Consider the following 23,050-nt stretch of genomic DNA (forward strand, 5'->3'; position numbering starts at 1 on the left):
ACTAAAACAAATTTTTTAGAAGTAGAATTTAGAAAGTTAGAAGTTCAAATTTTACCTGCAGCAACATAATTAGCTGCATTATTTGTCACCACTTGGACAACATTGTCTTCCCCCACCTCCCTTATGACCTCCTCAATAGTCTCACATAAGAATTTTGCATTTTTCACACATGAGGAAGCATCTATGGACCTCAAAAAAATGGTGGATCCTGAAAGTGAAAATTAAACAAAATAATTATCATTTAAGAATCAAGAATCAATACTCAATAAAACAAAATTTTTGTTATTCAATAATAGTATAAATTAAATTTTAGACTTCAAGAAGTAGAGCATTATGAATTACCTCCGCTAGAAACAAGAAAATTTAGGAGGGTTCTGGACCTCCTATCTATCCATCCATCTCTCATGATGGTACACCCCTTTTGGCTCCAAATCTTTTCGTGGTCCTCCAACTCAAGTTTCATCTCCTCAACCATATCTAGCAAGAGGGGGCCACTCAACTCATCTTCAGTGGGGGCTTTGAACCCCGCACCATAGATGGAAACTGCATCAATCATCCCCTGCCAATAAGGAGTCCTATTACATTTATAAAAACATTTTAATTAGCATATTTCAAATTTTCAACATCAAGTTAAAAGTATAAAATTGAATATAAATTTTAAAACTTAAAACGTAAAACAATCAAATATAAATGAAGTTGAAAACTTGAAGTACCTGGCTGCTATAAATGAAATGTCGCAAAAAAACCAAAACTTGCAAATTGCTCTTACTCCAGCTTCATGTATCTCCCTATTCCAGCCCATGCTCTCAAGTGAGGGTTGCGCACCAGGAGTGGTACACGGTACAAAAAAGTTGTTCAACTTACTAGATTTTCTGACTCTAGGATGAAGAAGAGCAGCACTACTAAAAGGGGCAGCAGCAGTAGCATCACTAGAAGTGCAAGGAATAGATGTAGAAGAAGCACGAGCAACAGAAGCACTAGGACGAGAGGGGGGACGAGAAGAACCTTCTCCAACACAGCCTACTGACTTAGAAACATTTGCAGATGAGTGTGGAAGGGAACTAGAACCAATCAAAGCTAATTTTTCTAATTTTTTTTTTTAAAATTCTTTTTCTTGTTCATATTTTTCCAAGGCTACATAACAAAAACGTTGAGCCTCAACCGATGCAGCTCCACAAGGCTCAATATCGTGACCACGTAAGCCAACAATATGGTATTTTAATCTATTTATCCCCCCACTATTAATGGTTTTGCAAAATAGGCATTTTGTTTGAGTTCTCTTTCTACCCGGAAATTCTATGGTGAACTTCCAACACTCATCTTTTTTGTTGCCTTTAGAGAGCTTGGGTTTTTTACCTCTAGAAGCCATTATGACTTAATTAAGGAACAATGTAAAGGTTGCTGCAATAAGACATTTTAGACCAAATATTACCATTTCAGCATTGCATTTTATGAAGATCTAAAGTAAAAAAAAAACTCATAAACAAGCAAAAAAAATTCATGCAAAAAACCCATAAGCATAGACAAAAAAATCATCAAAATCTAAACAATCAAGTCTTACCTCTTTCAAATGCTTTGGGAAGTGTTGAGAAGAGCTCCTATAAACTCCTTGATGATCTAAATGCAAGCTCCAATGTCACAAATGCAAGCTTTTCTCCTCCTCCTTTCAGCTGGTTGCAAAACAAGAAACCTCTATTTCTCTTCTACCTCTCTCTCTTTCTTCTTTTCACTATAGACTGTTATAGGAGCCCTTTTAGGGTTATATGAGTGAAATATGTAAAAAAAAAACATAAAAAAAAATGCAAAAAATTATATTTTTATGGCCCGGTTTCTTGCCCGTCGCGGCCGAGTCAAGAAGGTCGAGTCACGCGAGTCACTCCTCGTGACTCGCCGCTCGCGAGTCACGAGTCATTGTGACTCGGCGAGGTCAGCGCGGCTCGCTGACTCGCCTGACTCACGTGACTCGCCGCGAGTCACGTTACCCTGGTTAAAATAGTAAAATCTAAAATATAACTAAGATAATAGTTTTAATTTACTTTTAAGGTCACCAATAAAAAACAAACTTTTAAGGTTATAAATGTATAATCTAATATATAAATTATAAATAAAAATTGTACTTTTTAAAATTTAGTATATATATTATTTTTTAAAGAATGAATTGTATATATTTTTTGTTGATAAATAAGATTCATTTTTTCTTAATAATGGGATTAAATTAGACTCATTTAATTAACTTTGATGTGTTTTTATTGTAAACAAACATATTTTATTTATTTCTAACACTAGCTTACATTTCTTACGTATATTTATTTAAAAGATGTCATAATATTAGTCTTGGCCATGTTAAAATTGTATTTGAGAATAGATAGGGGTCTTGATATTGATATTTCCCAGTGTATTTTAGATAGATGTTTTGAAGATATGTATGCTAGTTTTATTCATATTTATGTGTACCTCATGAAATATTGTTGTGCAATTGTTAGAAGGTAGATAAAGGCCTAAATATTACATATAGTAAGAATAGTTAACAGGATGTGTATAAAGAGTTGGTAAGTAATTGAATGTAATGCCTTTTCGTTTAGAAAGAACGTTAGTTGCATGGCTTTGAGAGGGTTGAATATCTGATTTTGAATAGCTTAACTACACTCCCACTAAGTGAGCATGTCCAACAGTTATCTTTGTATATCAAAATCTCAGACTTCACATGTTGCAACATCAAACAAAGTTCATTGCAAAACTTGATCGTTTTAAGTTTCTCCATAACAAAACAATTCGTGTAGGTTGATTAGTGAAATGGGTGATGATTCTCATTGAGTTTTGTATAGGATATGTTGATTGCAAAGCAACAAAATGTCAGATCATAGAAGAATAACTCACCGACGCTCCTATACTAGCATATTATCTCCTATCAAAATCTCCAGAGGATTCAATTTTCACATTGATAGCATTTATTGAATGGAAAATGTATTTTTACAAGCTAGGCTTCCAATTCAGTTCAGGAGCTGGTATCCTCTTCATCACACCATAGAGTGATGCAATACCCAAGGCTTACAATATATTGTTCGTGTACCTATAAAATTATAGAGTACAAGGCCTTGATTACACAACTCAAAACAATTGTTGCATGCAAAATCAAGAACTTGCATGTCAATGGAGATTCTTATTTGAGTATCACATAGGTCAATGATGACTATGACACTAAGGATGAAAAAGTTGGATGATATCACTTTTGATCTGATACTTAGGATACATAACCGATCAACTAATGCAATGAGCATTATGAGTTCCTCATCAAGCACAAGATGGCACAAAATGTGGAGCACACTAAGTTCCTCGTCAAGCAATAGATGACATTTTCTTATGATGTTTCTCACACTAAGTGCACTTTGGAGATTGTTGGCCCCAATTCACTGTGGCACACAAATTTCTACAACTACCTTCATGAACAAATTTTGCCCCTTGACCTGTCCAATTAACAAAGTCGAAACTTTATGTGCCAAGCCTCTAGATGTGTTATCATTGGTGATACCTTATACCGTTGTAGCTTAGACGATACTCTTCTTAGATGTGTTGACTTGGAAGAAGTGAACACAACTTTGCATGACATACAAGATGGCATATGTGGGGCTCATTTTGATGGACCTTGACAAAGAAGCTTACGAAGATTGGATACTATTGGCTTATCATGGAGCAAGATTCTTATACATTTGTTAGAGAGTGTCACCAAAGTTAGGTCTATGATGACTTGATTCATGCACCTAATAAGAGCACTGACCTCTAACTTATCCATGATCCTTTTCTTAGTGGGGACCTCATAGGAAGAATCCACCTTGCATTACCAATGATTGGAAATTTATTATCATTGTTATTGAGTATTTTAAAAGTGGATTGAGGCTCTTCCCATGAGCTACATTACTAGTAAACAAATTGCAAAATTCATTTTGAGTTTTATCATATTGCTGATATGGTATTCCCCTTGCTATTGTAATATGAAAAACAAAGATCCTTGTGACTTTTCGAAAAAAAATCAACATTTATCCTCGCTTCGCAACTCCATACTACCCACAAAGCAATGACCAAGAGAGGCATTAAATGAAACCATCATTAAGATTTAGAAAAAACCTTCAATGACGTTGGCGAAGATTGACATATATAGCTAAAGCCAACCTTATGGGCATATTGCACAAACATTGGCACCCTTAAAAGCAAAGTAACAAGACTCGGATCCGGCCTTGACTCAGCAAGGGGTAACTCAACTCATGACCTGGCTTGGACTCGCCGTTGACTCAACAATGACTCAACAAAGTGACAAAACTCTTGAAATTTAGAGTTTTTTTAGGATTTAAAGAATATTCCATGCACCCATTATTGAATAAAGCTTAAAGAACAATAACATCATGAAATACAAGGTAATTTGATCACATACATAAATATACATCGATTACATAAGTACAAAGGTAAATTACTAAATAGTACTATGCTTAAAAGGTTGCATTCTGTTGGGCCGATATTTTGCAAGCAATAGTTTTGGGTAAAAATTTAGTCGTAAAATAGGATGACCAGCCACAGTGTGTGAGACAGAGTCTCTCCTATCTTAAAGGGAAGGCTCCCCCTTCTCACCGTTCGTTGGATCAACTCAAGGTAAGCAAGAAGTTGAGAGATTTCGTAAGGGTTGTTACCAATATTCTTTCCTCTTAGCTTTAGGAAAGAATCCACTTACCCGCGGAGCGAGTAATGGGTAAAATGAAACCTCAAACTACACTTCTATCTAAAGTTGTAAACGGTGATACCGGAAAACTAACACTAACTCAAAGGCTAGCTGAAAGTGTACCAGTTTGGCTCTAAGTCCTGTTTAACCTATTCTATAAGAATAACCTCTACCATTGGGCACAAAGACTTCCAGAAGTAGAGAATTCTAACTATTTTTCGTGAATTTGAGATGGTAATACAAGCTACAATCAAAGCTCCTAGTCTATGTATTGCCACAACCGCTCCTAGTCAAAGCTTTGGCTCCGATTGGTTCTTAAATCACTATGCTCTATTATTGAACACCCAATAATAACATGAATCAAAGACAATAGACACAAATTACAGTGAGAGCTTCTAATTTGCTCTATCACAATTGCTTCTAGTCAAAGCTTCGAATCCAACTGCTTCTTTTATTCACTTCTCTCCCAATTTCGTACTATACAATCAAAGTTATGCTTGCACAATATGGTAGAGCTTTCTTGCATACAACAAAAGATAATTTTTACAATGAGAGGGCACTTATTTATATATGCAAGGAGTTGAGAAAAAGATGGAGGAAAAAGTGGGAGCAACTCAATCAACTTTGGCTTGGTCTAACCAATGAGAGAAATTATTGGGTTACATGCAACTCGTATTACATGTAATTATACATTTTCATGTAATACATCCTTTTCAATTACAAACATGAAAGAAGGAGAGGAAAAACGGAAGAGAATTGAAACAATCCTAGAGATTGTTCTAAAGGGCCTTGTACTTGGTGATGCAATCCTAGATCTAACTATTTTTTGTTACTTGAGATGGTAATACAAGCTACAACCAAAGCTCCTAGTCTATGTATTGCCACAACTGCTCCCAGTCAAAGCTTCGGCTTCGATTGGTTCTTAAATCACTATGCTCTATTATTGAACACTCAATAATAACATGAATCAAAGACAACAGGCACAAATTACAATCAAAGCTTATAATTTGCTCTATCGCACTTGCCTCCAGTCAAAGCTTCGAATCCAATTGCTTCTTTTATTCACCTCTCTCCCAATTTTGTACTACATAATCAAAGTTATGCTTGCACAATATGACAGAGCTTTCTTGCATACAACAAAAGATGATTTTTACAATGAGGGGGCACTTGTTTATATAGGCATAGGAGTTGAGAAAAAGATAGAGGAAAAAATGGGAGCAACTCAATCAACTTTGACTTGGTCTAACTAATGAGAGAAATTATTGGGTTACATGCAACTGTACATGCAACTCGCATTACATGTAATTATACATTTTCATGTAATATATCCTTTTCAATTACAAACACGAAAGAAGAAGACGAGGAAAGACGAAAGAGAATTGAAACAATCCTAGAGATTGAGATTGTTTTGAAGGGCCTTGTACTTGGTGATGCAATCCTAGATGATAACGGGATTGGGATTTCTTGTATTTTGTGCCACTGCATTCACCTTGATAACCATGGTGTTGCGTCGTTTGATAACCTCCAACTCTCTTTGATGAATTATCCATTGTCATTTGAAATGTTGATGTGATCAAATTTTTTCTCGTTCAAGTTGTTGTGAATTCTCCTTTGTAGATTGGCACATTCTGGATTCTTTGACTCTTTGAAAACTTTCTTGATGATGTCCGCATGTAAATTCGAAATAACTTTCCATCAACACCTTTAACTCTTTTTTTAAAAGTAAAGTGCTTGACGCATGGGAATGCGTGCAAATGAAGATTGCTGATTCTAAAAAGTGTGACTTAGGTTTTCAAGACGTTATTGCATGGAAAGTGGAGTACATGTATGTGCAACATGTAATAAGGAATGGAAAGTGAGATGAGATGTGGATGGAGGATGGAGGATGGAGGATGAGCTTTACATGTAAGTGCAGATAACAGATGGGATGTGGAATGTGGAATGACATGAAAAGTGGAAAAACATGTATTTGCTCATGGAGGCGTGAGTGCATATGGAGAGATGAAAATGAAATGTAGCTTGAGGAGAAATGAACTTTATAGTCGTCTTGGTGGAAAAGTGAATTCGAAATACATGGGAAAACATGCATATGACATTTTTTGACCTTTTAAAAGTGACTTTTAGTCAAAAACGGGTTTTCAAGATGCAATTACATGTAAAAGACTTTTCATGTAATCATGACATGCGATTGGATGTGAAAAGTTGGATGAGTGAAAATTGAAATGGAATGAAATGATGTTCTTGCATGAAATGTAAGGTGGAGTGAAGTGAAACGTGCTCAAGTTTTTGGGAAAAAACTTGCAATTTCTTCCAAAAGAAGAAAAACGAAAAGTAAACACGAAACAAACACATGCCTTTGGCAAAAGACTCAAACATGTCAACAAGCAATCCACTTCAACACGCCAATTCGAATTTGGAGTTTGGGGAAAATCCAAAAGTATGAAAATGAGAATTTTCATCATATTTAAAGGGAAAATGCACTATTCGTGGCATATATTTGGACAAATGTGCAACAACAAGCCATAATATGCAATAGAATAGCAAGATAAGCACAAATTAATGAACAAGATTGAAAATGTCCACTTACTTGAAGATCAATGAGCCAAAACAGCAAGGATTATAGACTTGAAGATCAATTCTCCCTCAAATCCAGATTCTCAAACAATAATTTGACTTTTTCTGTACTTGCATTCAACAAATATTAATGAGCAAAAGATCAGTTCTCCTTCAAATCCAGATTCTCAAACAATGATTTGACTTTTTCCGTACTTGCATTAACAAATATTAATGAGCAATGAAGGGTCGAATTTGACATGAAAATGCCAAATACATGGTCTCCAAAGACAATAACATACGTTAAAGCTCAAAAACAACCCCTCTTGATCAAAGGTATGGGCTGGAAATGCCATTTTTTGAGTTTTTTGAACAATAACGTGACTTTTTTATGCAAAAATTTGGGCCGCTTTTGCAAAAACGTGGCAAAAAAATGCATGTTTTTGAGTCAATTTTGACTTGTGAATGCAAAAATGACTTCCCCAAATGCTAATACATGGATCCAAATGTTAAACAATGACTTCAAAACGCATAAAAGTGGATAAAAACCCCAATTTTCTGTGCATTTTTAGCAAAAACGTGATTCATAAAGGCATGAAATGGAACTTTTTTGACATCTAAATGCAAAAATGTGAGCCAATATGCAATATAAATCACCAAACATGCCAAAACGACTCCTCTTGCCAAAACGTGAGCAAAAAATGAAGATTTCTTAAAAAGCGTGCCCTTGAATGGAGTTAAAAATAATGTTTCTTAGCAAGAAAAATCCGAATTCATTGTTTGAAAACCCATGGATTGGCAAAAACGACCCTATTGGAGAAGAGTTCAAGAAAAAAACCATCGAGTAAATCAAGCAAAATCTTCAAAAATAGGTTCTTGAGAGCTCATTGCATGTATTTTCTCCAAAAACGGGTTTTGGAAGGGCATGAGCATGAGTTTTAATGCAAAACACAACTTTTAGAGGTGAATGCATATATTAAAAACTCACTTTTAGTGTAAAACTCACCTTTTTGATTTGGATGCATGTTTTAAAAATTCACCTTTTGGAGGTGAATGCATATTAAGTTATAAAGCTCACCTTTGTGATGTTATTGCACATTTCAAGTGAGTTTACATGCAATGGCATTGTTGAAAATCAATGATCAGATTTATTTTAATTTATAATTGAATTTTTAAATCCTTGATTTATATTTGTATGTCAATATATAAATGATCTCAAAATATATTTTCAATCAATATATATATTAAATATACTTTATATTCATTACTTATAATCCTTATAACGCTTTGTGTAATTCCACCTTACACACCTTTAAATGTTTATTAGATAATAATGGTAACTGATATCTTTGAATTGAGTAATCGATAATAATCTGAAAACTCCTTTTCTTTATATGTTATAGCATGTTTTTAAAGTAGAGCAAAAATAGAGGGGACATGACCGCTTGAGTAGAACTGATGCACCAATTACCAACAAGGTTGGCGCGGACACCAATTAACATTAGCGATAATTTGTCAACGCCCGTTCACTCATCCCTGTGCCACCTTAGGTTAATGTGGCAAGACAATCAGTTATTAGATACTCGATCACAAGTGGAATAAGGAAATATATGTGCTAGACATAACTGACCAATAAGGAGAAGAAGGTGAGCATTTAGTCACACATAGGTGAGCCTCTTGGGATGTACTTGAGCCTAGGTCTTTATGTCATAGAGAATAGAGTTAGAAACTACGTAATAACAAATAATTATTTTAGGTATAATCTATATGTATCATATATTTATAAATATAAATATATTATATATATGATACAAATATAAATTATATATATATATGTGTGTGTGTGTGTGTGTGTGTGTGTGTAATCAACGAGTTAACTTTTATGTTTACATCTTATGTTTTATTCGACTGGAGCTATAAAACATTAACACTCCCTCTTAGCTAGGGAGGATAAAACACATGAATAAATAACAATTTTAAGGATAGAAGATTTTCATCATTTGGTATGACATTTAACATCATAAGTATTGGCCTTCAGAATATCAACATATGATAATCACCAAATACTCTAAGTAATGGTCTCCAGAATATCAACACTTGATGTTTACCATGTATTCAATAAGGTAATGGTCTGTATAACATCAACATATGATATTCACCATTATAATATCATATTTGAGTATTGGTATATAGAATATCAACGTATGATATTCATTGAGTAGTGGTCTCTAGAATGAGATGCAAGATATTCACCAAGTACTATGAGTAATGGCCTTTAGAATATCAAGTCGTATGATATTCGCCACGTACTCTATGTAATGGCCTCTAGAACATCAAATTCGCATAACATTCACCATATACTAAAATATGTTTATAAGGTATGTGCACACGCATTCTCATAATGCTACCATATAAACATCCATCATGCAAGGTATAATCTATCATGATCTTCATAGATATCATAAGATATCTATCATAATAGAAAATTTAAGTTATTGTAAGATCGTCACCTTTCAATAACTTATGCAGTTTCAAGTGATGATCATTTGGAAGTCATCACTTCCTCATGATGTACACAAGGGTTAGGCCCATCACATAATCACAAGGTATATATGAATTATAGTCCTCTTGATTACTACAATTTATTAATTATCGGAGAATCCAACACAACATGGTTTACTCCCTCTGAATCAATATGATGTAGATCATTGAAAGTTATTTAATCATGTCCTCTATCTTCTCCCTCTCTTTCAATGTTTCATGAAATGTAAGCCTCACTTTGGATCTTAATCTTCCTCTTTTTCTTGCAAGAACATTCTTAGATTAAAAGATCAAGGTACATAACTCTTCAAGAGTATGCAGAACCAAATAAATGTGATTTTTATTGAAAAATATGTTATAATAAGTTGGTATTTTGAGACTCTATCTCAAAAATTATTACCAAGCTAAATTCATTTAAAAAACAATTTACATTTATTTTGCAATTTCATGAAGATGATAAGAAAATACAGAACTCCCTCTTAATCCTACTATTTCATATGTGTTAAGGATATTTGAAGTTCTTTTAGAATGGGCATCTTTGTGGATCTATATCAGAATTGTTGACTTTGACAAAGGATGCTTGATGTTTTAGTCTATCAGGGCAATGAGATGCTAAGTGACCATAGTTGTCACATCTAAAGCACTGTATTTTAGAGTAATCCATATGTTTTCTTTTTCCTTTGAATTTGGGTTTCTTCCTTTTATTGACTTGGGTTGTGAGAACTTGGACATCACATCCAATAGAAGTGTCATCTTGAGACATTAACATGCCCTCCTCTTGTATGCAATCAGCCTTTAGTCAAGCAAGCTTAGGAATCTTGGAATGAGCACATACTCTTTGTCTAAAAGTCTTCCATGATGGTGGCAGTCCCTTTAGAGCAATCATGGTTAATTCTTTCTCATCATAGATATGACCATTCGTAGAAAGTTGGTTCCTTAATTCTGTTATCCTCATGAAATATGAAGTGAATGTTTCTCCTTATTCATCTTAATGTTGGAGAGATTTTCCTTCAGAGTTAGAATTCTAGTGGTATTGTTTATCTCAAACATTTCTTGAAGTGCTTTAAACATTTCATGTGCTGTGTCTAGCTTTGAGATGATTGGAAGTAAATGGTTCCTAACACCATCCACAATCAACTTCATGGCTTTGGTGTTATCATTTTCCCATTTTTCCAATTGATTACTTCCTTTGGGTAGTGGTTTGGATTTTTCAGTTAATTGTTTGAAACTATTCTCTTTCAAGGTTAACTTCATTCTCAATTTTCATCTTGTGAAATCTAAATCACCTTCGAGTCTATCTTCTAGCCTCATACCGTTCACCATTTTGACAGATTTGGATTTTAAGAGAACTTGATTGCACTAGTAAATCTGATCAGGATCGCCTTCTTAACCTGGCTCTGATACCACGATGAAAATCAATGATCAAATTTATTTTAATTTATAATTGAATTCTTAAATCTTTGATTTATATTTGTATGTCAATATATAAATGATCTCAAAATATATTTGTAGTCAATATATATATTAAATATACTTTATATTCATTACTCATAATCCTTATAACGCTTTGTGTAATTCCACCTTACACCTTTCAAATGTTTATTAGATAATACTGGTAATTGGTATCTCTGAATTGAGTAATTGATAATAATCTGAAAACTCCTTTTCTTTATATGTTATAGCATGTCTTTAAAGTAGAGCAAAAATAGAGGGGACATGACCGCTTGAGTAGAATCGACACACCAATTACCAACAAGGTTGGTGCAGACAACAATTAACATTAATGATAATTTGTCAACGTCGGTTCACATATCCCTGTGCCACCTTTGGTTAACGTGGCAAGACAATCAGTTATTAGATACCTTATCACAAGTGGAATAAAGAAATATATGCGCTAGACATAACTGACCAATAAGTAGAAGAAGGTGAGGATTTAGTCACACATAGGTGAGCCTCTTGGGATGTACTCGGGCCTAGGTCTTTATTTCATAGAGAATAGAGTTAGAAACTATGTAATAACAAATAATTATTTTAGGTATAATCTATAAGTATCATATATATATATATATATATCAACGAGTTAGCTTTTATGTTTACATCTTATGTTTTATCCGACTGAAGCTATAAAACATTAACAGGCATAAAAGAGGTCCACATTTGAGTGACTTTACATTCTAAGTTGAATTTTACATGCAATGGCATGAAAGATGTCCACTCATGATAGATGTTGCATGTAAAGATATGAAAAAGGTCCTCTTTGGATGACTTTAAGTGATTTAATTAGCACAGGTCAATTTAAATTTGTTAAAATATTGCTTAAATGGGGCATAAATTATATTCACACATCATATTATCAATATAACATGTAAATATCATTTAAAAAGTAATATTTACTAGAGCATTTGATTTAAATGCTAAAAATTAAATTGAACTATAATTGAAAATTTAATTGATAAAGTAACTTAAAAAGTTAAAACATAACATAAAGTGAATTTAAGTTATATTTTCCAAAAAGTGAATGTCAAATTAGAAATATAATAACATGATATTTTTAATTCGTTATGTTGCATCAAAAAGGTCCACTTTTTGGGCTCTAAAATGGCCATATCTTTTGATTGACAACATCGATTAAACTCTAGGTTCATCAAATTGAAGGGGAAACTGAAAGTGATGATTTGAACAAAACCAAAGGACTAAAAACCAACAAACACACACTCAAAAACAAAGAAAGAACGATGAAGTACTCAAAAATCAATGAAGTACTCAAAAATCAATCATAGGCTTGACAATCAAAAAAACAAAAAAGACTTGATGAAAGCTTTCAGTAAAATGATTCATTATATTAATTGGTGTCATTTGATTGATCAATACAAACCAATTAAATAATGAAATAAGCTTAAAGAAATACGAAAGTAGCTTGGAAAAGTTTCGTATTGTTACCTACATTTTGTGGTGGCAAAATGCAGGCCAGCACACTCCTTGTTTCCTTAGTGAGGAGCACACAAAAAATATTGATGGGGGGTTGGGGGTTGTGAATCATTTATTAAATCATAAAACTGCATAAACCCAAATTTAGAATTGAGAGAGCAAACATCAAGACTTGTCAATGCTCGATACAACCACCAAACTTCTAGAATCCACTAAAGGTAGTTAAACCATGTCACAAACCCGAGCACTGTGCTAAGGAGACCCAAGGCACTCATCTTGCAACAATCACCCTAGTGCAAGCGAAGGATTTGAACTTGTGACCAAGCTTTGATACCACTTCTTACAAGTGTGGCTTCTTATACACCAAAGGATCGACTAGTTAATGCTTGTCAGAACCACTAAACTTATATAATCCATAGCAGGTAGTTAAGCAATGTCACAAACCTGAACAAGGATACCAAGGGCACACACCTTGCAACAAAACTAATTCCTCAAATCATCAAATGAAAAGGCATTCATTCAATCAATCAATTAGTCAATGAAAATTGACTAAACAATGAAGTCAAAACATCGATAAGCATCAACATTTGCATAATATTGAAGTAAGCAGATTTGGTTTACAACAATCTCACTCATGTATAGGAAATCTGAACATTATTTATAAATTGCCATGAAGTATTAGTTCTCATAATAAACAACACAATGGGTTCTTATTTATGATTTCTTGCTTACAAATGATGTATATGAATGCAACGATATGTTTATGTGACATTTATTTGAAGAATATATGCAACAATATGTAACCCTTATATGTTTAATTGTGTATTATGATAAGGAACTCTAACCATAGAAAGAGGATAAGGGTGTACCGGGAATTACTATGGTTTCCTTACCAGGTGCATTCCCTCATATGGATGGCAAGGGCCACATTAGGCCAAGAGGGATGGTATTTGCACTTAGGCCTAGGGTAGAAGGTTGATTGATTATGGATCGCTAGGTAAACTCCCTCATATTGATGACAAGGGCCACATGAGGCCAGGAGGGATGACATGCCTAGGGTAGTGGGTTGGTTGGCTATGGATTCCTCTTTAGGCACACCACCTCATATGGATGGCAAGGTGTAATGACCCCATATTTTAAATATGTAACTAGGTAATAAAAAAGAATAAAATTAAAAATAGTTAAATTTTAGTGAGTTAAAGAAATGGTCTAAAGGCATGAATGGAAATGGTCTAAAGGCATGAATGGAAATGTTGTGTCTCCCTCAAATGAGAGTACAAAAGGGAGAGAATACAACTTCATTGAGGAAAAAATGGGAATGAGGATGAAATAACAAAAATAAGAATCAAGGGAAAGGAAAGGGAAGCAAATAAGAAAGAAACTTTCAAATGGTGAAGGGTTGTGATTTTGAAAGATTGTGACTCTTTGAAATGATTGTGATTGTGAAGGGTTGCGACTTCCGAAAGGTTTGTAATTATGAAGAATTGTGACCTTTTGAAATAGGGTCAAGTCGATGTGCCCTTGGTGAATTGGTGAAGTTGAAAGTTTCTTGAAGAACCCACCAAGGATCAAGTCTTGTTGAGTGTAAAGCTTCGACATCAAAAACAAAATGAGCTTGGGATCACGTGTTGGGTGAATTTGGCGGAATGGATACTCCTTAGTCCTTGGCTCTTGGCGGAAGAGGTTCAGCTGTTGGCTCGTGCTCCCGTGATGAACATGTGTGACCTCGCCTAATATGGGAAGATATAAAGGAGAAGGATCAAATGGATTTGACGAAAGAGTAGTGGAGATCTAGAGCAGATTTAGAGTAAAAGTACAAGGAGGGATGTAAAATAAGAATTGAGAAGGAAAGAAGAAAATAAGATATATAGATCTAGAAGAAGAAGATATGCAAGTCTTAATTTGAAAAATGGTAAAGACAGATTTGATAGGTTAGGGATAGGAAATGCAAGAGGCAGCAGTTGTTGTCAAACAAATGTATCGTTTCATAACCAAAAGGTGTGACCCTTTCATAAGGGCACTAATAAATGAATCAGCGTGACTTCCTATGTTCAAAGGAGATATAAAGGAGAAGAACTTCAGTGAAGAAGGTCATTAAATTAAAAAGGGAGGTAAAGTTGGGGTATATTGAAGACACAAAATAAGTAAGAACTAAAGCAATTAATATTCAGTAGCCAATCAAATGTTAAGGATGTGGTATGAGTCTTGGGTATTTTGTAAATTATATGTTGTGCTGTATATGTATATGGTTAGTTGAATACTAATAGACACTATGCCTTCTTGTATATCTCTCATGTTTTATTTATTATATAAGTACTGGTTATCGTGTCTGATTAATGTGGATTTCTTCATGTATACGGTATTTTAAGAAACCTTGATAGGTATGCAAAAGCGGACCAATGAGAGCCATCTTCTAAGTCCCCAACCTCATGGAAAGGACCGAGAGAGTCAGAATGAGGCCAAAGGCGCATAAGCTGCCTTTGGGCTTGGAAGAGTAGTGCTGCTAGGGTACTTGATTGCATTCTTATCCTACTATCATGGTATGCTTGTAAAAGGAAGACGAAAGATTAGGCTTAGGGTGGAAATAACTGAGCTGAGGGGATGATGTGTCTGATACTGCACTAGGTATTTCACTCCATTGGAAGAGCACAATGCCTTGTGGAACCATGAGGGTTAGTGGATTCACTCTTGGGCCTAGGATGGAGGGTCCAAGATGTTTTGGTAATTGTTGAATGAATTAAATGAGTGATCAAATGATCATTTATAGAGATATAAAAGACAATTTTTCTATAAAGAACAATCATAAACTGGAAAGTATCTAATATTTACATAAGTTACTTTTTGTACCCACTAAATAAGAAATCAAAGATATTATAAAGATATGATTCTAATATAAAACCCCATCAAAGCTACTATGCCCTAAGTCTTGTTATTTTGTATTCGGATTACCATTCTTGCTATATATATATATATATGTTGCATGTGATCTTTTCTTATTTAATATAAATTCTTTATTATGAAATTTTCCTAACTCTTTATAGGGGTACAAATCAGGGGAGAATACTTTTAAACCTAATTTGCTACTTGATTAGGGTTCTCCTATTTTGGGGACAATGTAAGATATCCAACTTTTGCCCTAGGTCACAATTTTTAATGAAATAGATAAGGGTTAGAGATACCTTTCACATTAATTGAGACCTTGCAAAAAGTTAGGAATCATTTACAATCGTAACTCATAAAATATGTATTTTTAATTAGGAAATAGCATATATTAGAAGTATAGATAAATCAGTTTATGAAGACTCAACCATAAAAGAGCTAAGATAGGGTGACTTGATTGGGTGCCCAAGAGATCCTCTACCCTAGGCCTAAGTTTGGATGTACCATCTCTCTTGATCTCATGTGGCTTGTGCCATCAATATGAGGTAGAGTACCTTGTACCATTCTCCTCAAGCTTGCCACTTCTTTTCTTTGTTGTAGGTTTTGGTGATGTTTTTGAAAAAAAACATGGTTTTTTCCCCTCAAATCAAAGGTTTGACGATTTTTTCACAAAATTGTGGCATCTTTGGTTTTGATAAATTTGTGAAAAATCATAGTTTCTTGTTGAGTGTTTTGGATTGTAGCTAGGGTTTCAAGGGCAATGGTTGTTCTTTCAAATATGTTATTGGTGTTTGTGGGTGTTGTTGCATTTGACGAATTTTTTTTGGCAAAATCGTTGTTTTCCAGAATTGTGAATATTTTTGAAGCTCATCTTGGTGTCCCTTGATAAAAGGAGGGATAACTTTGTTACCTGACATCATGTTGGAAGACTTATGGTTAACTTGGTTGTATCCAAAAGTCTTGCAGCACCAGGGTCGGTCTCATTTGTAGGCTCATATTTCAGAGTGTTCTGATGAGAAAGGGGTGGCTTCCCATGTATTCATGGCCAAATGACCTACAGACTTTGTAAAATCTTTTGTAGGGTTGTTAGTTATTAAATTGACCGTTAAGGAAGGGTATTACAGTAATATTATATTATTTACCTCGTAATGGTCATTTAATGTATGTAGTTAGTTAGATAGTTTTTATATTGCCTTATTAAAGGAGCCTCTGTCTCCTTTGTAATTACTCTATTGAATATCGATCAGCTATCATTTCAGATCTAGATTCATCAATTTACATATAAAAGCTCATCCAAGAATCATATTGTAGAGAGAAGAATTAAATGTGCTTTTCTTTTAGGCTTAAATTGATCACACTTTTCTTCATTGGTGCTTTTATCTTTTTGATTCAATTAGATTCCAGAGGTGTTATGTATTACCATGTCATATGTTTGTATGGAAAATTTCATGTTTTGGCAGTTTTTGGATCAAACTGATTATTCATGTTGGCTTTAATTGTCACAGACTCGATCTCCTCCAATTTTTCCGGCATTTTCCCTTCTTTTGAAAGGTATTGTCCTTCCTCATGGGGTCTAGATATCCATGAAGAACCGCTTATTGAAATTAATATTTTATTGCAAATTTTATATGTATTAATTTCAAATCTTTCTGCCATTTGAATGACTTTCCTTGAGATTATATTTAGTTCAATGTTAGAATTGGACCAATTATTATCATCACCCAGAATTGGGGAAAACATGCATGCAAACTCTTGGCATTCAGTTTCAAAAATTTGTTGCATCAGCATACATGTATATTCTTCTTTTAGAAAAAGCTTGATTTACGACTCTAAGAAATATGTAGCAAGGGTTACAAATGTAATACAACTCTTTTGAGAAAATCAAGTAAGCAACTAACTTCTTTGGTAAGCCAAATCTTTGATCTTGTGAAAGGCTTGAAATTCGGCATTGCTAGTGCTTCCTGTTGGTTACTGGTCAGCTTGCACAAATTGTAGAAATGCACACATTTGCTGTGAACTTGAGCATTCTGTTGATATTAAAATTTCACTTTTTGTACACTTTTTAAAACCGGGTTTGTTTAAATTGGAAAATCTTTCTAATAAAGAAATGCATGCAGACCTTTCCACTATATGAAATATTTGTTCCATTGAAGGAAGGGGATGTTGAAATATCATATATTAACCTAATTTCCCCGAAAAATAATTCATTAACTCATAAAATCGTTGTTTTTCAGTATGCATTTTCAATCCCTGAGATCTACACTAAGTCTAATTTCCCCAATTTTCCTTTGTACGGGTACCAGATTTGATACCCAGGTAGAATTCTTGATAGGAACTATGATGCTCAATTGAATCAATTTAATCATAATGAGCTCATGTTTCCTCAAAGGCCTTGGATTGACTGGTCTGCGTTTTTGCCTGCTTGGTTTTGAGGCCATAGATAGTTCAATAGTATGTTGAGTTATATCTTTTTTATACCTTTTCAATTCCTCACAGTTCCATGCCATACCTTATCGTATTTTGTCCAAGATAAATAAGCATACCCACTTCCCTTTTGTTTACAATTCTTTTTACTTTTACCTTTTCACTTAGACAACTATTTTAACATAATATACTAATCTGCATAAACTTTCTTTTATCTATTAGGAGTAATATGTTATCTAGGTTGATGATATCTGAGTATTGCTCTCAAATATTTGCTACTGCTCTTGATTTATTGGAATAGCAGGCCGTGTTACTAGCTTGACATGCTTCTTAGTTGTAAGATCTTTTTTTGGATCAAATTTTGCTCCGATCATAGCCATCCAGTTTGCTTTAATGTTTTCAGTTCTTGAAAACAATTGGAACTTTGTAAGAGTTCCTATACCCTATGGCAATGTGACCTCATCCTTTACATTCTTAGCAGTGACCTTTCTTTTTGCCTGCTTGATGATCTTTTTGGAGTCTTTGAATATCTGCAATTGTTTGATTTTCACTGTCACCAAACTGAGTGCATGTAATATTTTTGATAGGTAAATAGTTTATATTTCATTAATATATATAAAGATAAAGTTTTACATCGATCTAAATTCAAATTTGCAATACTGAAAATGTTTGTATCTGCATCCTGAACCCAGCAAACTCCTATGATACCCTGCGATATACATATCAGTCATCAGCGACCTTACATCTCAAAATTGACTCAGCCCAATACAATATCAGACAAAAAACTCGTGACAGATCTTGCACATTCAAAAAAAGAAATTTTCACCAGGACGCTCAAGGCTGGTTTGAAGGCCCAGGTGTAACAAACGGATTTTCAGAACAAAATAAAGGTGATCTAGAAAGAGTTTTCCTCAACTAATTATTGAAACAAAATATATTGAATTCCTTTTCATGAGACATTAACTGATTTTAACTACCAAAGATTAACTGAGATAACGAAACCCAACTGAAATAACTGTAATGATGATTAACTGAAATAACTATAATAACGATCAACTGAAATGACTGTAACAATGATCAACTATAATAATTGTAATAACGTTCAACTGATATAACTGAAATAGCAATTTACTATCTTTCCTTGTATACAAGTAAAGTAAATGCATAACATGAAGTAGAAAGAAGAACATACGAGAAGTATCTGATGAGTCTTTAATTGGTTGTGCAAGCCTTGACTTTTGGTAACAGGAGAAGCATTAACTTAGGCTTAACCTCCCAACCTCGAACTATATTCATCCCCACACAATCTATTGAATAGAAAGGCCCTCCCTACCCCAGGATTAGGCTTTGGATACTTTTTAGTTCAGTGACCTGAGCATTTCAGAGTTTAGAATGTCCGCACAGTTATGGATGGACATGTCTGAATAATTAACACTACTGACATCAAGTGATCATAGATGGCAAACATGCTTTTAATGACTTTGGCCAAGGTTTTTTTATGGGTTCAATGACCCAATCACCACCACTTGACTTGACAACAGGGGAACAATAGTATGAACAAGCATAAGCTATTAAATGAAATTAATTGAGAATTGTTATGTCATGTTTGACTTTTATTTCCATGTTATTGTAGATTCCCATCTCACCTCTTCATCTTTTCCATGGCTATACAACTAGTGAGTCTTAGGTGTTCAAATCTCAGAGCAATCGGCTTTGTTTGCTGATCCTCAACTTGATATAAGAATATTACATGTTTTCAACATATCACATATTTGTGACCTGAGAAAGATAATCTTTGCAAAATAATTACTATGTCATTTAGTAGTAAAATAAAGATGCGAAAGCATATCATGAATAATTGGTATTGACCTATCATGAGAAGTTCTGACTTAAAGAGGAACTATTGATGATATCAAACAAGGATGTTGTACGGTATTTCTAGAGTTTGTAGCTTACTGCTGTAAATACAATGCAGAGGTATCTGATAAAAAGCATATATTATAAATCGATTGGATATGGTAAGTCAGCCACATAACCTGGTAAGTTCAGAAGTATTGGAGCTTTGGCTGGACGCTAATAGTCAGTTCATGGAATTTACTTAAGGTGCAATATCTCTGTGTGATTATCAATTACGTCTTCAGTAGAAATACTAATGAAATGGAAAATCGTTGCAAGGAAAAGATGTAGAGAGTTATCGGGTGTTGTATGGAAGAGATATCGGGTGTTGTATGGAAGAGATATCGTGTGATATGTTCATGTCCATGGTCTCTCACGGCTTCATAATATAAGTATTCGAAATCTCTTTGGCTTCCAAGAATTCGTAACTCATAAAGAAGAGACTTGGCTTCTTGATCGCCAATAAAATATGCCAAATGTGCTTTTCAGTTTTTAGCAAGAAATTGAATAAATATGGAAAAAGATTTGAAGGTTATAAATCGAGGATAATTATAATATATTTATCTACTTGCACGTAGATGTACTTTTGAGGTGGCATCATATTATTTATTAAAAAAATTAATATTATGGTGTCACCTTCATTCCTATACCTATGTGCACGTACATAAATATACGTTATAATGATATGGTGGGTCAACCAAAAACCATTTGAGGCATTATTTTTAATTAAAATAATTAATGTTTTCAATGTTTATTTAATAGTTCATGCAGGTTCTGTAACGCCCCGCTCGGGAACCCAAGAGAAATAAACCTAACATGTTACAATGTTTACTGAACTTTTTTTTTTTTGAAGTTTAAACAACATCAAGATAACATTAATGCGGAAGCAATAAGAACATACACAACAAATACACATTTGCAATTACAGATATAGTTTCAATTCCTCAAAGGTTCCTTTACGTTGAGTCACATTTAATAATTTTAAATTAATTAGTTTAAGTTTCCAAGTACAATGTCTCATGATCATAAAGAAATAACCGATACAAGATCGCATAAGCAAGTGCATAAGTATAAACAATACAATGAAAGTGCATCCAATCAATAACATCCACTGCACATGTCGCAGGGTATGTGAAAATAGATATTGTACAACAGAATACATGATAACATATATACATCATCTGAAAAGAAGTCTGTAAGATAAGAAATAAGAATGATAAAGGTACATCTTCTGCAACGAACATCCAACAGCTAGCAATGTGAAGGGGGACCCAAATGGTAAGAAGGCACTACCTCCCGACCGCGTGGTTACCTAGTCAGGCTTCCACTCCCACCGTGCAGGGAAGATAATGAACGATCCACATACGGCTATCAAACATAAAACATTCCTAGGCAAGGTACCCCTAATAGCCAAAACTACCTCAAAGGTAACACATACTACTCAAGAAGATAAAATAATCCAAAAGTAAGAACACTCAATCCAATACCAAGATCATAAGATAAAGTCAACGAAAGATAATCATCTCAAGTCAAAAGCCACATGTCAAAAGTACAACATCCATGAATCACCAATCATCATTAATGAAAGTAAATAACCATAATAAACACATCCGACAATAGATACACCACCAACAATAAGTACACCACCAGAGATACACAAATCTACAGAGGAGACTCAGCTACATACTAGGGAGTGTCATCACATGGCTGCTTGAGTTACCCTGGACTGATCTCTTAATAGACCCCGGACCCTCAAGCATTGAGTTACCCAGGACTGGTTACTTTGAACCCCGGACCCTCAACATCACACATATGGAAAACTAGAAAGCCCTCTCAAGAAGACGAGGTACTCATCTCATTCCCATCCTTAGTCTATACAAGCACTCAAGGCATGGGTAAATAAAAAATCTCTAACTTATCTCTTTTAGTGTGTTTCCCCCCATAAATTTTACTTACTAGATTATCACTTATTACATAACTTGCATTAGGTTACCCTGGCACTGATCACTTTGTGTCCCGGACCCCTATGCAAGCCACTCCCAAGTCATGTACCTAGACAACCTCTCCTAAGCACATAAATTCCACAGTTGTGTCCCATACCACAACACCCATAAAAATCAAACTCGGTTCCTTAACAGGCACCCTGATAACAAGATGGTTCTCCCATTTGAGTACACATAAATGCTCCACAATTAAAACTCATAAATATAATCTCCAATATGAATCACAAAACACATCACAACCTCTAGTCCCATAAATGGTATCAAAGAAATCTCACAAAACCTCTGGTGTACATCCTAGACTGGTCAACACCTAATCAACACCAAAATCCCAAAGCATAGACAGTATAAGCAAAACAATATAGTTTCATAGTTTGCGTTTGATTTACAATAATACACAATAAGGTAAAAAGTAAAGTTTCAGTTTTGTGTTCAATGTACATTTCAAGTAATAGGTTTTGCAATTACCCTTACAAGTTAACCCACTCTTAGTCTAAATTTACTCTTATCGATTTAAGTCAATATCCTAAAAACAATCCAAGAGTAATTTATTTAAATTATTAAAATAATATTTGCTGTTTCTCTCAAAGATATAATCTATGACTCTCTTTTTCTTTATTATAATCAATATTATAATAATTAAATAAATCTAAAACTTAATTGGACAAATTCCATTATTAATTAATTCTAATTAAATTTATATCTAATTAAATTAATTAATATTCGTAATAAGTCACAATCTATTATTCTAAATTTTCTTTTAATAATAACTTAATTAACATTAATAATTAAGCATTATTGAATCACATACTAATTGTTTATTTTAAAAATCATTTATATTATCATTAAATAATTATCAATTTTAATAATAATTTATTAACATTTTATAATTTAAAATTTATTAATATTTATATATATATTAAATTTCATTTGATATATAACATAACCATTAATAAAAATTAATATTAATTAATAAATTTTATATCAACTAAATTCAAAATAAATAAATAAAACAAACTTTAAAACAAATGTGCCTACGTTTAAAGCCCGCGCGGCTATAAAAAAAACTGCCGTGGCAGCTTCGCTGCTGCAGTAGCAGCAATGTACTGCCTTTACGGCA

At 33.8% G+C, this 23,050-nt stretch overlaps 1 protein-coding gene across 8 annotated transcripts in view; it reads left to right on the top strand.

Annotated features, from left to right (window-relative positions):
- Positions 1-23,050, top strand: part of LOC149541730 (protein HESO1-like) — a 72,221-nt gene that overhangs the window by 35,029 nt on the left and 14,142 nt on the right. For all 8 annotated transcript variants that reach the window (XR_016355368.1, XR_016355367.1, XM_089796856.1 and 5 more), the window contains one exon: positions 17,116-17,161. Coding sequence is in view for 6 of the 8 variants with exons in the window: in XM_089796856.1 (XP_089652982.1) it covers positions 17,116-17,161 (46 nt within the window). In the remaining 2 variants the exon portion in view is untranslated. The remainder of the gene's footprint in view (positions 1-17,115; positions 17,162-23,050) is intronic.

Source organism: Cupressus sempervirens, chromosome 8, assembly GCF_028749045.1.
Source record: "Cupressus sempervirens isolate cs-2001-9-10 chromosome 8, ASM2874904v1, whole genome shotgun sequence".
Lineage (NCBI taxonomy): Eukaryota > Viridiplantae > Streptophyta > Pinopsida > Cupressales > Cupressaceae > Cupressus > Cupressus sempervirens.